This window comes from Lygodium microphyllum, chromosome 11 (assembly GCF_053477565.2).
Source record: "Lygodium microphyllum isolate KBCC chromosome 11, Lygodium_microphyllum_v1.1.10, whole genome shotgun sequence".
Lineage (NCBI taxonomy): Eukaryota > Viridiplantae > Streptophyta > Polypodiopsida > Schizaeales > Lygodiaceae > Lygodium > Lygodium microphyllum.
Window position 1 is genome coordinate 97,598,387 of NC_141145.1, and position 18,881 is coordinate 97,617,267.

Below are 18,881 nucleotides of genomic sequence, written 5' to 3' on the forward strand. Positions count from 1 at the left end.
CAAGTGGATTTGTGCTTATGGGACACGGAAACTCTCTACGATCGCGTTTCTTTTCAATAAATAAGATGTCTTCATTAATTAAGCAAGTTTTGGGATTGTTTGAGTAAAGCTAATGCATTTTTAGCTCAACATTGGACAAGTGGATCCTTCTAGGTCTCTTACAAATGCTAACCAACAAGAGGAAGAGGAATTTGATGGCCACTTTAAAGATCAATTGAGAACATCAGCTGAAATATTTGTGCAATTGCCAAATGATCCTCAGTTCATGCGCTTTTTGCACCCCTTAAAAGAGGGCAGCAAACGCAAGAAGAGGAAATCGTCTTCATGAGCTTCGAGACCAATAAGATGCACCTAAGGAAGAGCCAATATAGCAGTATGATGTTCCAAATCTGGATAGTGAGCATAAGCAAATGATGTCAGTAGGGCAATCGATGCATATGCAAGGCCAAATTGGAAGTGTCAACCCAATGCTTTTCGGATAGCACGACATGCATGCAAGGATGGGGCAAGTAGGGCACTTTGGTGGTGGCAATAGTTTCCATGGTATGGCGGGTTAGGGGCCACATGCGGGGAGGTATGGTACAAGTCCTTATGGTATGTAGCAACTAATGCGTGGTGTGGAAGGCCCAATCTATCCCAGTATGGTTGGTAATATCCATAACCCCATGTAGAGCAATCTTGGCATGATGCTAGGGCACAAAGTGGCAAGTTTGGCAATGCATATATACAGCCCACTGTGTTTGGGGCTCATGGTATTAATGTTGGTCATGTAAATGCTACATATAGTACTGGTCATGAGGAAAATGCAGCTATTAATGCATGCAATGGATGGGAAAAAGTATCTTCGTATGGTTGGAAGCATGCAAATTCCCATGCACAATGTAATGGTCCAAAGTATGCAAACAAGAATGTTCCCTAATGCATCTAGTGGTCTTAGCATGTCAAATACACATGGGGGGCTAGTCAAGTGGATGCAATGTTGCATATTAGTCAAGTTGAAATTGCAACAATATAAAAGTGTAAAGCATCACAATGCCCGAGAGAGGAAAAGGCCTAGAACCTAGTGGTGGATTTGAGGCAAGGAAAGTTAAGAGATAAAGTTTCCATGTGCTTCTGGGTGAAGTTTAAGCATTGTTTTACCTGTAGAAGAATGCAACTAGATGAAGGAGGATGACTTGACAGATCATCCTCAGTGATGCACTTTACCTTGATGTGTTTCAATTAGAGCCAATTTTGGATGCTCTTTCAAGTTCAGCAAAGCATAGAAGATCTAGAGTATTGCCTAATCCTCAAGGGGGAGATTGCATCTCCACTCCACTATTGATGGACAGCTCAGTAATGTAGTGGATCTCGAAAGTACTTGGTTTGCATCAAGGGTACTATATGTTGACAGTATTTATGTCATTGGGATCACTATAGAGTGTACTAGTCACTGTGAGTTGATATACAGATGTATATGGTCTGCACCTAGGCTCTGAAACTATACATTTGCAAGGTTATCGATACATATGAAATACATGGAATGCACATTTTGATGTGATGTACATTTGCAAGCCATGTATAGGATGCATGGATCGTATGCAGTATACATTTGTAGGTGATGCAAAAGAAGTACAAGTGCATAAGTTACATGTGGCTTACAGCTTATGTATGCTTTATATGACTATCATGTGGTATATCATTGCTTTGAGGTATTGTTTATGCTCAATTTATGCATTACAATGTCTTAGTGGTCAGAATAGCATTGGGTTTTAACATGTGGATACATCCCTTATGGGTCTGACAATGGTTATGATTCATATGTGTGGATTGTACCTGGTTAAGTGATTGGAATTTCACACGTAGAGGGTATGAACATGGTTATAAGCAATAGGTGCACATGTTGTTTGACTATGATGCTAGCATATATTTCTAGTAGTGGCAACATATGCTTTGACACATTGTAGTGCAATCAAGGACGATTGCAAGGATTTTAAGGGAGTAGTTTGCCACAAGGACATGAAATTTTATTACTATTCTTAGCATTTGATTAAAAGTTAATCAAATGTATAAATGTGACTTATACATGTGAGGTGCAAGTTCATTATTTCACAATGTGGAACCTAGGACCCTAACATATCGATCAATGTCAAAGGCAAAAGTTATAATAAGTTGTGTATGGCATGTACTAGGTGGTATCCAGTGTCAAATTTTGGCCTAGACCGATTTATTGGCTACTAATATCAATGGTAACATTAGTTACTAGGCATTAATTAAGTAATTAATGCTAGTCTAAGGATCAATAACTACTCAGGGATACTTGGAAAACAAATTGGCCTAGTGAATTTAATTATTGGTTGGTAAATTTAATTTTCTAAGCAGTAGAATAATTATTAAATGGATCTTCAAAATTAATACCTTGAAAATTAATTTTATAAGTCTAGACCATACTAGAAAATGGGATTAGAAGGCTGCCACTTTGCAAAATTTTGCCCATACAAGTAGGAAAAATGATTTGGAGCCCTCCATGAGCAGGTGACAACAGCCCAAGGTCCTTCTAGTCCAAGTGACAACATACAAGAGCAAACAACAATTTATTTTGGCGGTCCTAAGCTATAGATGAAAGCTTCCATGGCTGTTTGAGCAAGGCAGTAGCAGTTTTTGAATGTTTCTCTCGATAAAACTTTGAAATTTCTCTCTCTACAGCATTCTCTCTCATCCCCTAGCCATCTGTCAAGTTATCTCAACAAAATCCAACCATTTGAGTCATCAAAGGTGGAGATATTGAAATTCTGTTGTAAACCCTAATTTATAGCAAAAATTAGGGTTAGATAACTACCTCAAATATCTACTCAGAATTGAGGGCCTAGGACTTGAAAACTAGCAGCTAAATTGAGGAATCTCAAGGTGATCCAAGAGGCCAAACAACCAATATCAAATTTGGGACTGAATTTTCTTTCAAGGAGTAGGGTGAAGGCCAATCCCCAAGCAAACCAAGGGACAAATTGGTTTGGAGGCTTGCTCATCAGTTTTGACAGCAAGTGGCACTTGGATAAGCAAAGGAGGTCAAAGGATTGCAGTTGTACTCCATCCATTTGCAATAAAAGTTAAAGAAATACCACAAAGGGCACCAATTTTGGGGCCAACAAGCTCTCCAATGTCCAAGATTAAGTGATAACATTTGCATTTTCACTTTATCTGAAGTTTATGCTTGTTGTAATTAGTGTTTAATCAGGTCATTACCACCCTATCCGAAGAGGAAGTCTGGTTTCAAATACCTGCATGCAAGGAGTCCTTTTTCCACAACATAAAATGGATATGTTTGATAAGAGCATCAAGGAAGTAGTGCTCCAAGGCAGAAGTGGTAAAAAGCAGGTACGCCTAGGTAGAGATCATGGCCTAAGCTACTTTGAAGCATACATGAAAGGGCCATGCCTGTGTTTTCTGATAGACAAATTTTTCCTCCATCTTTCCGAAGATTCATTCCAACAAGTATTTTGACTCAACATCCAATACCCAAAGGATATCCTAGGTGTGTAACAACATTGCCACAAGGTAGCACCACCCTCTACCATCCCAAGGACTAGAAGTCAGCTTCAAGGTTGATGAGGGATGATTTTGCAGCCTTATCATGGGGAGCAGAAGCATGCCCAAATAGTGTCCAAACATCCAATGCCTTATAAATATTGTCCTTCTCTGCATATGCAGAACATGAACGTGTCATCTGCTAGTGACTAGGCAACAAAAAGTTGTTCAAAAGGAAGAGATAAGCCCGCCAATTGCCTAGTGTTCACCATATGGGATAACATGGTGAGCACCAGAGGTGTTGCCACGGCAAAAAACAAAGGGCTCAATGGATAGCCTTGTCCGACCGAGCGTGCAAGGGGAAATGGACCACCATTTAACATAACCTTGGAAGAAGTATCAACACTGTACAGTATAGATCAACTAAGACATCACGCAGCCCAACACCGATAGCATGCATCAATTATGCAAGAAAAGACCAATCTAAATAATCAAAAGCCTTTTCCAAGTCCAACCGCACTAATACTACATCTTGGCTAGAGTGCTTGGCATAATCAATTCCCATCTACACATTCAGCACATTATGCAAAATGCTTCTGCCCTGGATGAAGTCATACAAATTGGAGTTCACAATGGCAGAGACATCCCTATGGAGGCGCTTAGCCAACACTTTAGAGAAAATTTTATACATTGAGCCCATTAAGAAGATTGGATCTCCAATGTTTCAACATTGATGGAGATGATACCTTCATGATCAATTTAATAACTCCCTCCTTCCATGATGTTGGCATAACTCCATGTTCCCCAACCCTGTTGACACATCACAGCCAAAGGCTTCGCTAGATGAGTGGCATATGTCTAAAAATTTCATTAGTGAGGCCATCTCAGCCAGGGCTTTTATCCATGGATAAGTGCAAAAAGACATCCATGAACTCATCCTCATCACGAATGTCACTTTCTAGTGCAATCTGTATGCGATGCCAGACCAATGGAAAAAAGCCGAATGGACTATACAAATATGCTCAAAGGAGTGCTGGGCCGCGGAAGCTCCAAAATATAGTCTCAATATATGTGAGCAATGAACTACGGATCTATATACAAGCTCTGTGTGTGTGTGTGTGTGTGTGTGTGTGTGTGTGTCCCTAGTGCAACCTACCCTACACGATGTTAGCACGCAACAAAGGTACATCACTGCACATATCTTGGAAGGACAACCATCTAAGTGCCACCATCTGAATCTCCACATCCAGGATTGCATTGTTCCTCATCTCTCTCAGCCAAGTAGAGCTGAACCGGGTGATTAGAACCCATATCTTGAGGACAAAGACAATGAGGACATGCATGTACCCACCACTCCCTCTAGGATCAAGGATGGAGTTCTAGCAAAGTCACTTCTTGTGTCTCTCTAATGATGGATTCACTATTCGGCTAGCATACATGGACACCCATCTACCCCATAGCATACAGGCTGCTATTGGACAAATTCATATCTCTTCTCATAGGCTACAAATGGAGACAGGTAGATGGACAAATACTCTAGTTAAGGATAGGACTTGCCAGCTTTGTGGCCAAGAGCCTTAGACACAAGAACATTGCATATTCAAATGTACAATATACTATGACATACAAGGACGGTACCTCTTCATCGTGTCATGGAGTACAAGGACCAAAGACGCCTAGGTCTTTTCCTATGCAGTGATGATTTGGGCCTTCCTCTTGCATGATGGTTTGGGACCTCTTCATCGTGTAGAGACAAAGCCACTTCACCAAACACCTCCCAGTCCATGCCATATGGAGTCACATTGGATCAAGTCATTTAACTAGTTGAACACAACAACCCAGTCTACCAGGACCACGTCCGAGGAGGCCGCATCACAGTTAGAGTTCAAAGCCATTATCATGAGACACAGAAGACTAACCTCCACACATATCAATGGAGTACTTAAGGACCACATCATAGCTGAGATCATGTGCAGACCTTGAGAACAACTACAGCCTACAATCTCCACCACATTTTTCTATGCATAGTTCTGTCAAATTTGGGTTTCCTTGTCTTTCTACCAATGAGACAACACAAGACATGGTTCTACTCTAGCATCGTCCCATCTTAAAGTTATTCTTAGCATTGTTTCATAGGCCACTTACTTATTTTAATGTTATCTTCACCTTACTGATGAGATGACATTAGACATGGATGTACTTCGGATTTTGTCCCATAGGCCACATTAGCCTTATGTAGACGTTAATATTTCATCCTTTTTTTTCTTTACCTTCCTCCCTCCCTCCCTCATGTTTTCATAAAAGGTAATTGTATTAATTATTAAAAAAGTACAATATTATATAATTACAAGATACATGATGGCTCCAGGTCATCGTGCATAAAATCTGAGATATCACATTCAAGTACAAACAAAGAAGAGTGACTAGAGGGGGGGGGGGGGCAAAAGAAACTGCAGCATGCCAAGCAAGCAAATCCTATCTAGGGAGAATATTTGTTAACTCAATCAAGTTGAATTGCCAATGAAGAAGTCCTTTCAAGTGGACTACATGACTCGGCACTCCCAATGAAGCATTAAAGATGAATGCATTCCTCATTGTCCATATATGCCAACAACCCAGAAGTGTAAGAAGGGAAAGAGCACTTTCATATCAGCCTGCACAAGATCCACAAAACCTCTCTCTCTCTCTCTCTCTCTCTCTCTCTCTGTGCAATAAGCACTTGGCATTGCCAACATAACCCTTTGATGCCTTCAACTAATAAGTTCTTCCTCCAGTGTACATCCATCCTAACACCTCTATATTGGATTGCATTGCAAGCTTTAGGGTTTCTTACTTCTTGGATGAAGCAATCAAGCACTTCAGCCTCTCTTCCAAATTATGTTTCACCATTGATTTAACACCTATTTTCTAAATAGCAGGTAGGAAAAGGTTCAGATGGAATCAGCGAGGCTGTATCTTGGAATCATGAGCTCCATCTAAATAAGAGAATTTGTGCAACTATTTCCATTGACATGAAGAGTTGTCCTTTGTGTTCTGCGAGGCATTATCTTCCTATTGCTGGTGTATGTAAGGCATTGTCTATCTCCCAGAATTACGAGTTCAACAACTCTGGTATTCCTGGACAGCAGGTAAATACAAGGACCATTTCCCCAAGAGAAGTATCTCTAGCTGCAATCATGTCCATCAAACTTGGTTAAATGCTGGACAAATCTTTCTATTGGTGGATTGTTCTATATGATTATTTCAAGCTTTAAAATGATGTTTTTATCATTGTTCTATATGTTGTTCTTTGTGCTTGCATGCATGTGTGTGTGTGTGTGGAAGGCAACTAGGGCTATTGAGAGCCCCATCCCACTGTTAGCAAGGGGATGGCAAAATAGCTGAGGTATAAGACTAGAATGGGGGATCTATTTCTTGGACAGGTTAGATATGCAGCATATGCAGACCAAGAGAATTGTCAGATAGAGTTACCAACATTGGGGTGAACCTGGGATGCCCATTGTCACTGCCTCTGTTTGGCCGTTATGTTGATTAGATAGCAGACTATGTAGACAGATGAAGAGGCCCTAGTATGCATCTGGCATAGGTGATGTTACAGTGGGGATGATAATGTGCTTATCTCTAACTCCACTGAGGGCTTAAAGCAGCAATTGGATTAGATAGCAGACTTTAAAGACAGATTTGGATGGCCTAGTATGCATCTAGCACAGGGGATGTTACATATGCACTTGATACTGTGCTCATCTCCAACTCCACCAAGGGCTTAGAGCAACATTTGGATGCACTATAAAGCTTCTGCATAGACAGAGACCTTTCAGTGACCTTGGGAAGACCAAGGTCCAAGGTTATTGTGCCTAACACTATGCCAGCTTGAGTAACCCATTCGGAATACCAGTTCACTTTTTGTAGAGAGGTAATTGAGATTCTCAAATCCTGTGCATACTTGGATATGACCTTCAAGGAACAACAATTCTCCATGCAGGAGGCAGCAGAGGCCAGCCTTGCACGAGGTTCTGCAGCACTATGGGCACTTGCAAGCCAACACACACATGTACAATTCCAGACCCACACACCAACTTATGGCTTTTTGATACATTGGTCACCATGACAGTGCCCTACAGAGCAGAGATTTGAGGGTCTAGTCTCTACCACTTGAGGAGAGGGCTACTTGTAGGACAAGGCAGACTTCTATGATGGATAGCAGCCCATGGAGAGACCATTGATGATAATGATAGCATGTATGATGAGGACTAAGCCATCAGTACCCCATGAGATTATCAGAGGAGAGCTAGGTGCCACACCTATATTTACAGAGGCCTCTTCAAGGCAGTGACGTTTCTTTAGAGAACTTGGAAACCCCCGTAAGTGAGATACCCCCACTTAGAACTCATGTCCTCCAGGAAGTTAGCAACAGAGAGAGATAGACACTGCTGGTATGCCCAGATGTGTACTTAGCCAGGCCTAGACGGGATAAGGATAGATGCACTCCCACCTTTTGACTACAGACTTGACTGTCCTACACTTGGATTCAGCCACCCAGAGCTAAACAGAGACAGATATGTGTCCATATTTACAAACAAAACATTAGAAGAGAAAGTATTTGATTCCAGGAAAAGACCAAAAGAGACCACTCAAAGATATCACAAATGAAGCAGGATTAAAGTTTTGTGAGCAGAATGGAACAAACAAAATTTGATGATAGTTACAAGTAGTTTGTACTCACATTAGAATATTGAAAAGTGATTCGAGGTCCACGAGTGACTGTCTAAGATCCCGAAAAAGGAATCCAAGAAACTGTAAACATCAGAATTGCAGAATCACTTCTGTGTATACTTGCTTCTAGGAAAAAGACCATAGAGCTAATAGGTGCAAACAAGTAACCTGCAGGGGTCCTGAAAGCTGCAGAATAAGCCCATTAGCAAGGATCAAGTTGCCTAGTGTCATAGTCCCATCCATGACAGATAAACCAGCCAAAGCCATGACAACTGCAATCCCGACTGCTAAAATTACAGCCTGTCCAGCATTCAGTGCTGCTGACAAGCGCTCTGCATCAATCTGAAAAGTCAGTCAGGAACATTGAGCAGCTACGACATATGAAAATTGGATGATGGACAAAACAAGCATACTCTTTAATTCAACTCCCAGGTTCCTAAAAACTTGAGAGACAATATCTTCAATGACCAGAACTACGAGTTCCACGTAGATTTTAAATGCAACACGTGCTGAAGAAAATTCAAACAAAGAATACTCCTCAAAAATCCCAAAAAGCATTCATACCACAAGCAGGTCGGGAGAAATGATTTATAAGTGATGGGTGACTCAGAGAGCAAATAAAGTCTGGTCTTCCAAGGCTAGTAGACCTAAGTGGTGTGATCGGTTAATGCTTAGTAGCAATTGCTGGGTCCACTAATCCTGCTCATCTATGAAAGCAGCCCCCCTTCTTGAAGCAGCCCCCTTGCCTCAAGCACGCCCCCTACCTGCTGATCATTGACGACCAAAGGAGCCTGACATGACACGTGGAAAACGGCACCTGTTTCAACTGACCCGACAGCCCTGCGACCTGCGTGCCTGACCTGCCTATCGCCCACCACAGATTTGCCCTCCCATCACCACAGCCCGTCAGGCTGTCAGCTTCACCTGTGCAGGCCTGGCCTGCGCAGCCATCACAGAGCCCTGCTCTCGCCTCCCACCCGACACAACAGCAGCCCATCAACTTCCCCTCCACAGGACTGACCTGCACAGCCACCACAGAGCCCTGCTCACCTCCCATCAGCCCACCTGACACAACAGCCCTGCTCACCACCATCCCTGCCTGTCCCCCATCTCACCCTCAGCACCCCTCCCTCGACCACCACACCACACACTAAACATGGATGCATCTTGACCTTCTTCATCCACCCTTACAGCCTTCATCTGGTTCCTTGCTGAAGCTACATCCATCTCCCCCACTTTGGCACATCCACCCGAGGCGCCAAAATCACCAAAGCAGAGATCAGCACTAGTCGTCCAATCAAAATTAACACCAGTCACATAGAGCTAGTGCGTCACTTGAGAAAGCAGCTGGTCCCCCACCACCACCAGGGGGCTCCAATGCAGTCCCCCCACACACACTCGGCCAATGCCTTCCCGCTGATTCCTTTACTCCAAACACACAGCTGACACTCAGGGACAGAGTGACAGCTCTTGAGGTGTCTTCTCTGGCCTAAAGATTGGTTGGATATCACCCACCATCTGCATTCTCAAGGACTCCATCTAGTCAGCTCTTACTAGCACCCCAACTAGGCTCACATGAGTGGTACCCTTGGGGAAGGGGTGTTCCATGCTCTAGTTCAACTTGCCTGAGCAGATGCAGGCAGCGCTTACTACCAGCGTGCTTGACATTAAATCTTCAGTGGCATACTTCCGTAGATGGCTCGAGGCAATATTGATGCGAAGACCGGAAGCCTGACCAAAGAGAGCCCAAACATCTAGTGCTTTACGAAGGTTATCTTTGTCCGCACGCAGAATCATAAAGCTGTCATCAGCCAAGGATTAACTAATGAATTGCTGTCCAGAAGGAAGCGACAATCCAGCCAACTGAGTAGAAGCTGCCATATGAGATAACATCGAAAGAACTAGATGAGTCGCAAGGGCAAAGAAGAGAGGACTCAAAGGGCACCCCTGTCTGACAGACCGAGCAAGGACAAATGGCTCGGTAACGCCTCCATTCAGCATGACTCGCGAAGATGCCGCAGCAATGATGGCGTAAATCAGACGAGACATCCGAGCACCAAAGCCCATAGCAGACATAAGTTCTGCAATGAAAGACCAGTCCAGATAATCAAAAGCCTTTTCCAGGTCCAATTGAATTAGTACGACCTCCTGATTAGAATGCCTTGCATAATCAATCGCCAGCTGCGCATTTAATACATTGTGCAGAATGTTTCGGCCCTTAATGAAACCATATTGGAGAGGATGAACAATGGCAGGAAGATGCTTATGGAGCCAATTCGCCATAACTTTGGAAAAGATTTTATACATAGAACCCATCAAAGAGATTGGGCGCCAATGTGTCAACATAGACGGCGAAAGAACTTTTGGAAGCAGTTTAATAAGTCATTCTTTCCATGAGGCAGGCATGATCCCCGTTTCCCACACCTGCTGAAACAAAGCTGTCAATGGTTTCGCCAGTTGGGTAGCAAAAACCTCAAAGAACTCATTGGCGAGACCATCCCAACCAGGACTTTTATCCTTGGGCAAGTGTAACAAAACATCCATAACCTCCGCCTCACAAATATCTGACTCCATAGAAGCTTGCATGTCCTGCGGAACCTAATTGCGGACCATATCATAAAAAACTGAACACGCATGAGTAATTTGGCTTGAAGGCAGAGAAGTGGAACCAAGAAGGTCGAGGAAATAATTCCTACACATATTAACAATAGTCTGCGGATCATGGACCATTTGACCTTCTGCATCCTGGAGTCTAGTCATATTCTCTCGAGCAGGAGAAGCATGGAGAGCTCGAAAGAACTTATGAGTCTGACAAGCACTATCTTACAAAGTCTCCGTCAGATGTTGCAATTTGGCCTGCTAATAAGATTTCAAGTGAAACTCTTTAATAAGATCAGCCACACGCATTGCCAGGGAGAGCAGAAATTCATCATCTGGAGTGTCCACCAGCAGAGAACGAACCAAAGCCAGCAGATCCTCCGCTGCTTGTCAACGCCGCCGACAAAGAGAGGCATGATGGATCCCATATTGCCGAGCAACCCGCTGCACATTAGAGAGCAATCGTTCAAACGAAGCAGTGCCCTGAGAGGAGAAGTCCAATAAGAATCTATCAATCAATTGTTGCATATAGCCCTGAAAGATTGCATGCTTCAAATAAGACGAGTTGTAAAGCAAAGGGAGTCTCTCCAGAAATTGCTTAAAAGGTGCAATGGGTTATGTAAGCAGCTCAAGCTGTAGAGGGAAATGGTCCGACAAGGCATATTGCTGCAACACTTTCATTTCGAGCATTTCAGGAAGGAAATCATCATTCTGCATGACGTATATGCGGTCCAAACGCGACCATGTTGTTGCATACTGGGCAGAATGGAAAGTAAACCATGTAGAAGAAGGGTGTAGCCAAGACCAAAGATCTTGCTTAAGAATGGCAAGGGCCAACTCATGCCACCTTCGACTTTCCGGTGCGTCCATTACTGAATGCTCCGATGTGGACTACGAAGAATCAACACACATATTGAAATCCCCCATCAACAAACCCCGTCTACCAAGTGACAAGGAAGTCTGCAAAGTATGCCAAAGCTCCCGGCGAGATAGAGGATCATTCGGAGCATAGAGGCCAAGTAACCATAAGATCTCTCCTTCAAATAAAATTTCAATCACCATACAGCGGCCATGTACATCATTTTTAATAAGAACAGGCTGATATTTTTCATGTACAATCATGAGCACACCAGAATAATGCATGGCATGTGTCCCTGCATAGAACAAACGAAAGCCATGGCAATCCACAACTTTTCCTACTTCACCGTGACTCTTGTGCTCAACAGCACACAAGACATCCCACTGATTCTCATGCAATACAGTCCACATGGCATGTTGCTTGTGGCGAGAACAAATTCCTCGCACATTCCACATGGCTATTTTCATGTGTATTCAAAAGAAAATCAGGTACAAGGCACAGCTTGCCTCGATTTGACCTTTCTACAAGAATGTCCAGGACTCCGTCATCCAGAAAATCAGCCAACACGGCAAAAGAGTTCTGACGGCCAGGCAGATTTGGAGGTAGACGGCATATCCGCTGTCTTGGGGATGGAACGGGGATAACGACGATCCCATGGGGTGATGACGTTACCTCTAGTATCAAAAGCCAGCTTAGCAGGTGGACCCTTTGGACCATCCGAATACACTCTCCTGGTGGGCCTTTTCCTAGCAGTGTCCCATAACATACACAAACGGTTGCGATTCACGGCCCTTAGGCTTGGGGGGACCAGAATAGTGCCCACAGCGGCCATGGCGTCCTTTAACAGTGGCCAATAGACAGCCGGACAGTTTTCCACTTCAACCCACACAGGGCATTCACGTTGCAACATGCGCTGAAAATCTGCCATTGGGCGCCATGGCACAACATGGACCAAACAGCGATCAAAGAACAACGGCGGTTTGGACAGGAGAGCAGCACGGTGCGCCTCAGATTTCAGCAGTACCTCAAAAAAGCCTCGGGGCCCAACAAAAACCTCTTCAACACATTCCCCTTGAAGCAGACTGTGCAGCCACTGGCGAATACGAGAAAGCTGTGGGATCCTGCTCCTGCCAGTGAAGAAGAGTATCACAGCGCGTTCATAGAACATTGAAAAGGAGCGCAAGACGTTTTTCGGGTCCACAGTGGCTTCCAGAACATCTTCAGTTGCAGAGTCAGAAAAGACTTCCTGATTATGTTGAACATAATCGCCAAGCAGAGTGTTGGCAAACTTTAGCAAATGCTTCCAGTCAACATCCTGAGGGTCCACAGAATCAGAAGCAACCTGAGCATAGGAACGATCCTCACGATCCATTGTCTCTTCCGAAGTATGCTTGGAGCGTTTGCCCGCAGGCTGGAAGTCAGGACCAGGGGGCATCTCTTCTGTGCATGGAACCAAGAGCGGCCACCGTTTGGTCGATAAAAGCCAGATCCAGACCAGCCATATTGTACCACTGCGTATGCCGGTCAGAAGCTGAGTGAAAAACTCACGGGACGCAGAAATGCACAGGCCTCTCTCTCTCTCTCTCAGGCAAAACAGGCCCTGTACTGGACTAACATCTTCAGTCGTGGCCTGTCCCAATAATGCGAGTGACAGGGCACAACCTTGACAGTGCAGGTACAAGAGGACGAACCACAGGGCGCGCAGACGACGGCAAGGCTGGATAGTCGACGGAGCAGGGCAGGGACGAAGCGACGTTCAACAGGGCCCACAGTTCAAGCGGACGGGCGCGAACCAGGGCAGATGGGCGCGAACGGGCACGAACCAGGGCAGACGTGTGTAGCGCGTGCAGACGACAGCGGGACGGGTCAGGCGACGGAGGCGACGGGCCACACGACGGACAACGGGTCGTGCGACGTGCCAGACGGACGCAGAAACGGCAAGACTGACGGGCAGGGCCTACAGGTCAGACGACCGTCGGCAGGGCGGCACGAGCAGCGGTGCCATCGCCTCTCTCTCTCTCTCTCTCTCTCTCTCTCTCTCTCTCTCTCTCTCTCTTTTTCGTAAAGGGTAATTGTATTAATTACGAAAAAAGTACAAGTTTACTTGATTACAAGATACATGATGGCACTAAGCCATCATGTGAAACAGTTCTAGTTCTAAGAGTTACAAGGTCATGGCAAAGATATAGAGGAAATTGCCATATGCCAGGGACGCAAGTCCTCCGGGGAAAGTAAGTTAGAATGCTGGAGAAGATCTATCTGCCAATACAAGAGACCCTTAAGCCGAACAATATGCCGCTGAACATTACAGGCGGAATCAAAAAGAAAAGCATTCCGAATGGTCCAGTTATGCCAACAGCCCCAATATCGAAGAAAGTGAAACACTAGCTTCATATGTGGCTGTGCCAGTGTTGGGTATTTGGGCTGCACAAAGACCCAATCAAAGGGCCTTAGCGAGAAACCAACCACTGCTCTCCAAACGGCTGACAAGAACGACCATATTTTTTTAGCGATAGGGCAAGAAATAAATCGGTGACGGGCAGATTCGACACTGGTGGTGCAAAAGAAACAATTGCCATTGGATATTCGTCGCTTGGAAAGAGCCGAAGCAAGCGGAAGACCCCCAATCATCACCCTCCAAAGAAAGACCTTATATTTGAAGGGTGTCTTGTTCAGCCACCCTTCCATCACAGTTGCCCTCCACCATGACCGGGATTTACGCAATCCCCATAGCGCATTAGCTTTAGTGACCAGCCAGTGATGATCTTTAATCAGAAGATGATAGACCTGGTTAGCGGAAGCTTTATCTAAACTCAGCCGGCCTTCAAAGTCCCAATCCTGCCAAGGACGATCCGAAGCAAGGGCAGGAAAGGGTTGTCTGCTCTGGAGCACCATCAAAAGCTGTTCCCATAAATGCCTGTATCCACGAGGGATCCTAAAGATTCTCCTGGCTGTACGAAATGATATTAACACATTGCGACTGGCAAGGGTGGCATCCGCGACTGAAGTTAAGCCCAAACGTGCCATACGGTTAAATTGTGGTCGAAGCTCTTGTTTACCTTCCCATGAAAGTATCCGCGAGACTGCCAGCAATTCCAGTTGAAAAGAATTAGCAACTAAGTGATCCTCCGCTGGATGCCACTGAGCCTTTCGGAGGACCAGTTTCCAAGAACATACCAAATGGGTAAGTAGGGATGAAGAGGAACAAGAGAATCGGGAATCGGCATTAAGGACATGCCACCACCAACTCTGGATTTGGGTATTGACATGCCGAAGCCCCTGCACCTCAAGGAAATAATGGGCTATAACGACCCACGGATGATGATCTGAGCACATAGCACGGAAAAGAGACCAACGGAGGGCCAGCATGTGAGTGTGGGCATCCAAAATAGCTCCTCCACCCGTGCGTTTCGGGGTGCACGCATGCGACCAAGAAATCCAGGAAATGCCTACATGCAAGGAATCTTTCTTCCATAACATGAAACGAATAAACTGAGTCAGAGCATTCAGAGTAGTAGTAGTCCAGGGCAGCAAAGGCAAGAAATATGTAAGCATCGACAACATAATTGTCTGGGCTACTTTGAGGCGACCATGGAATGGCCAAGCCTGAGACTTCCAATACAGGAACTTAGCTGCCAGTTTCTGAGAAGTCCACTGTAGAAGCTGCTTTGGTGGAACATCAACACCCAGGCACAACAATACCCTGCCAATTCAATGACTGCAAATCCGACTCCGTTCAGCTGAGAATGGCTGATTTCAACGCATTGATGCGAAGGCCGGAAGCCTGACCAAAGAGAGCCCAAACATCCAATGCTTTGCGAAGGTTATCCTTATCCGCCCGCAGAATCATAAAACTGTCATCAGCCAAGGATTGACTAATGAAATGTTGTCCAGAAGGAAGCGACAATCCAGCCAACTGAGTGGAAGCGGCCATATGAGATAACATCGAAAGAACCAGATGAGTCGCAAGGGCAAAGAAGAGCGGGCTCAATGGGCACCCCTGTCTGACAGACCGGGCAAGGGCAAATGGGGCGGTAACGCCTCCATTCAACATGACTCGCGAAGACGCCGCTGCACTAATGATGTAGATCAGACGAGACATCCGATCACCAAAGTCCATAGCAGACATAAGCTCTGCAACAAAAGACCAGTCCAGATAGTCGAAAGCCTTTTCCAGGTCCAATTGAATCAGTACGACCTCCTGATTAGAATGCCGTGCATAATCAATCGCCAGTTGCGCATTTAACACATTGTGCAGAATGTTTCGGCCCTTAATGAAACCATATTGAAGTGGATGCACAATGGCAGGGAGATGCTTGTGGAGCCGATTCGCCATTACTTTGGAAAAGATTTTGTACATAGAACCCATTAAAGAAATTGGGCGCCAATGTTTCAACATAGACGGCGAAGGAACCTTCGGAAGCAATTTAATAAGTCCTTCTTTCCATGAGGAAGGCATAATCCCCGTTTCCCACACCTGCTGAAACAAAGCCGTTAATGGTTTCGCCAATTGGGTAGCAAAAACCTCAAAGAACTCATTGGTGAGACCATCCCAACCAGGACTTTTATCCTTGGGTAAGTGTAACAAAACATCCATAACCTCCGCCTCACAAATATCTGACTCCATAGTGGCTTGCATGTCTTGCGGAACCTGATTACGAACCAGGTCATAAAAGACTGAACGGGCCTGAGTAGTTTGGGCTGAAGGTGGCGAAGGGGAACCAAGAAGATCGATGAAATAATCCCTACACATATGCACAATAGTCTGCGGATCAAGGACCAGGTGCCCGTCTGCATCCAGAAGTCTAGTCATATTCTCTCGAGCAGGAGAGGCATGGAGGGCTCGAAAGAATTTATGAGTCTGACACGCATTATCTTGCAAAGTCTCCGTCAGATGCTGCAGTTTGGCCTGCTGATACGATTTCAACTGAAATTCTTGAATAAGATGAGCCACACGCATTGCCAGTGCTAGTAAGAATGCATCATCTGGAGTATCCATCAGCAGAGAACGGACCAAAGCCAGCAAGTGCTGGGCGGCTTGCCGACGCTGTCGACAAAGAGAGGCATGATGGATTCCATACTGGCGAGCAACCCGCTGCACATTAGAGAGCAATCTTTCAAACGAAGCAGTGCCCTGAGAAGAGAAGTCCAGTAAGAATCTATCAATCAATTGCTGCATATAACCCTGAAAGATTGCATGCTTCAAATAAGAGGAGTTAAAACGCAAAGGGAGCCGGTCCAGAAATCGCTTAAAAGGTGAAATGGGGTGTGCGAGCATCTCAAGCTGCAGAGGAGAATGGTCCGACAATGCATATTGCTACAAGACTTTCATTTCAAGCATCTCAGGGAGGAAATCATCATTCTGCATGATGTATATGCGGTCCAGCCGCGACCAAGTTGTTGCATACTGAGCGGAATGGAAAGTAAACCCTGTAGAAGAGGGGTGCAGCCAAGACCAGAGATCTTGCTTAAGAACAGCAAGAGCCAACTCATGCCACCTACGGCTTTCTGGCGCGTCCATCACCGAATGCTCCGATGTGGACTGCGAAGAATCAACACACATATTGAAATCGCCCATGAAGAGGCCCCGTCTGCCAAGTGACAAAGAAGTCTGCAAAGTATGCCAAAGCTCGCGGCGCGATAAAGGATCATTCGGTGCATAGAGACCAAGTAACCATAAGATTTCTCCATCGAGTAAAATTTCAATCACCACAAAGCGGCCATGCACATCATTTTTAATAAGAAGAGGTTGATATTTTTCGTGTACAATCATGAGCACACCAGAATAACGCATGGCCTGTGTCCCTGCATAGAACAGACGAAAGCCATGGCAGTCTACAACTTTTCCAGCTTCACCGTGACTCTTGTGTTCAACAGCACACAAGACATCCCACTGATTCTCATGCAATACAGTCCACATGGCATGTTGCTTATGGCGAGAACAGATTCCTCGCACATTCCAAGTGGCTATTTTCATGTGTTTTTGTAAAAGAAAATCAGGTACGAGGCACGGCTTGCCTTGCTTTGACCTTGTCCGCTAGAATGTCCAGGACTCCCTCATCCAAGAAATCAGCCAACACGGCAAAAGAGTTCTGCGGACCAGATTTGGAGGTAGACGGCATATCTGCTGGCTTGGGAATGGAGCGGGGATAACGACGATCCCACGGGGTAATGACGTTGCCTCGGGTATCAAAAGTCAGCTTAGCTGGTGGACCCTTTGGACGATCCGAATACACTCTCCGAGTGGGCTCAGGACGGGGGGCAGAGGAAGCCATCGCAGGAGGAGAGTGCTCTGACGGCAACATTTCTTTCCTGCGCATATAAGTACGCATGGAATCTTGTGGCGCAGAAGGCACAAAATTCTCCATGCCAGCAATCACCCTGTTACCTTTTTTTGCGCGTACTTCAACCCAGTCAGTGCCATGGGAGGCTAAAACCGAAACGTGTTGTTTACCTTTATCCAGAGCTTTGGGTGGGTGAATAGCATCCTGCGATGGGACATCACATACCATATCTTCCATGGGGAGCGCTACATGCCCCGCATCTGAAGGGTGTTGCTGTTCTGGGCATTCGGCCATAAAGTGCCCTAATTTGCCACAGGAAAAGCAGTGTCCTGCAAAAGTGCCCCATTTCAAACGAAAGTGTAAGGGATGCATGCCAGAGCAATTGAGACGTAACCACACAGGCCTTTTCCTGGTAGTGTCCCATAACATACATAAGCGATTACGATTCACTGCCCTTAAACTTGGAGGGACCAGAACCGTGCCCACAGCAGCCATGGCTTCCTTCAATACTAGCCAATAAACAGCCGGGCAATTTTCCACTTCAACCCATACAGGGCACTCCCGTTGTAGCAGGCGCTGAAAATCTGCCATTGGGCGCCATGGTACAACATGGACCAAACGGCGATCAAGAAACAGAGGCAGTTTAGACAGAAGAGCAACACGGTGCGTCTCAGATTTTAACAACACCTCAAAAAAACCGCGGGGCCCCACAAAAATCTCTTCAACACATTCCCCTTGTAGCAGGCTGTGCAGCCACTAGCGAATACGGGAAAGCTGGGGGATTCTACCAGTGAAGAAGAGTATCACCGCGCGATCATAGAATACTGAAAAGGAGCGCAAGACAGATTTGGGGTCAACAGTGGCTTCCAAAACATCTTCCGGTGCAGAGTCAGAAAAGGCTTCCTGATTATGTTGAACATAAT

General features: G+C 45.3%; 1 protein-coding gene across 4 annotated transcripts in view; it reads right to left on the reverse strand.

Annotated features, from left to right (window-relative positions):
- The window catches only part of LOC148029133 (ABC transporter B family member 25, mitochondrial-like), a 280,954-nt gene that overhangs the window by 77,168 nt on the left and 184,905 nt on the right, over window positions 1-18,881 (reverse strand). For all 4 annotated transcript variants that reach the window (XR_015692380.1, XR_015692381.1, XM_087687888.1 and 1 more), the window contains exons 8-9: window positions 8,386-8,559; window positions 8,228-8,298 (exon numbers count right to left, since the gene is read on the reverse strand). Coding sequence is in view for 2 of the 4 variants with exons in the window: in XM_087687888.1 (XP_087544014.1) it covers window positions 8,228-8,298; window positions 8,386-8,559 (245 nt within the window). In the remaining 2 variants the exon portion in view is untranslated. The remainder of the gene's footprint in view (window positions 1-8,227; window positions 8,299-8,385; window positions 8,560-18,881) is intronic.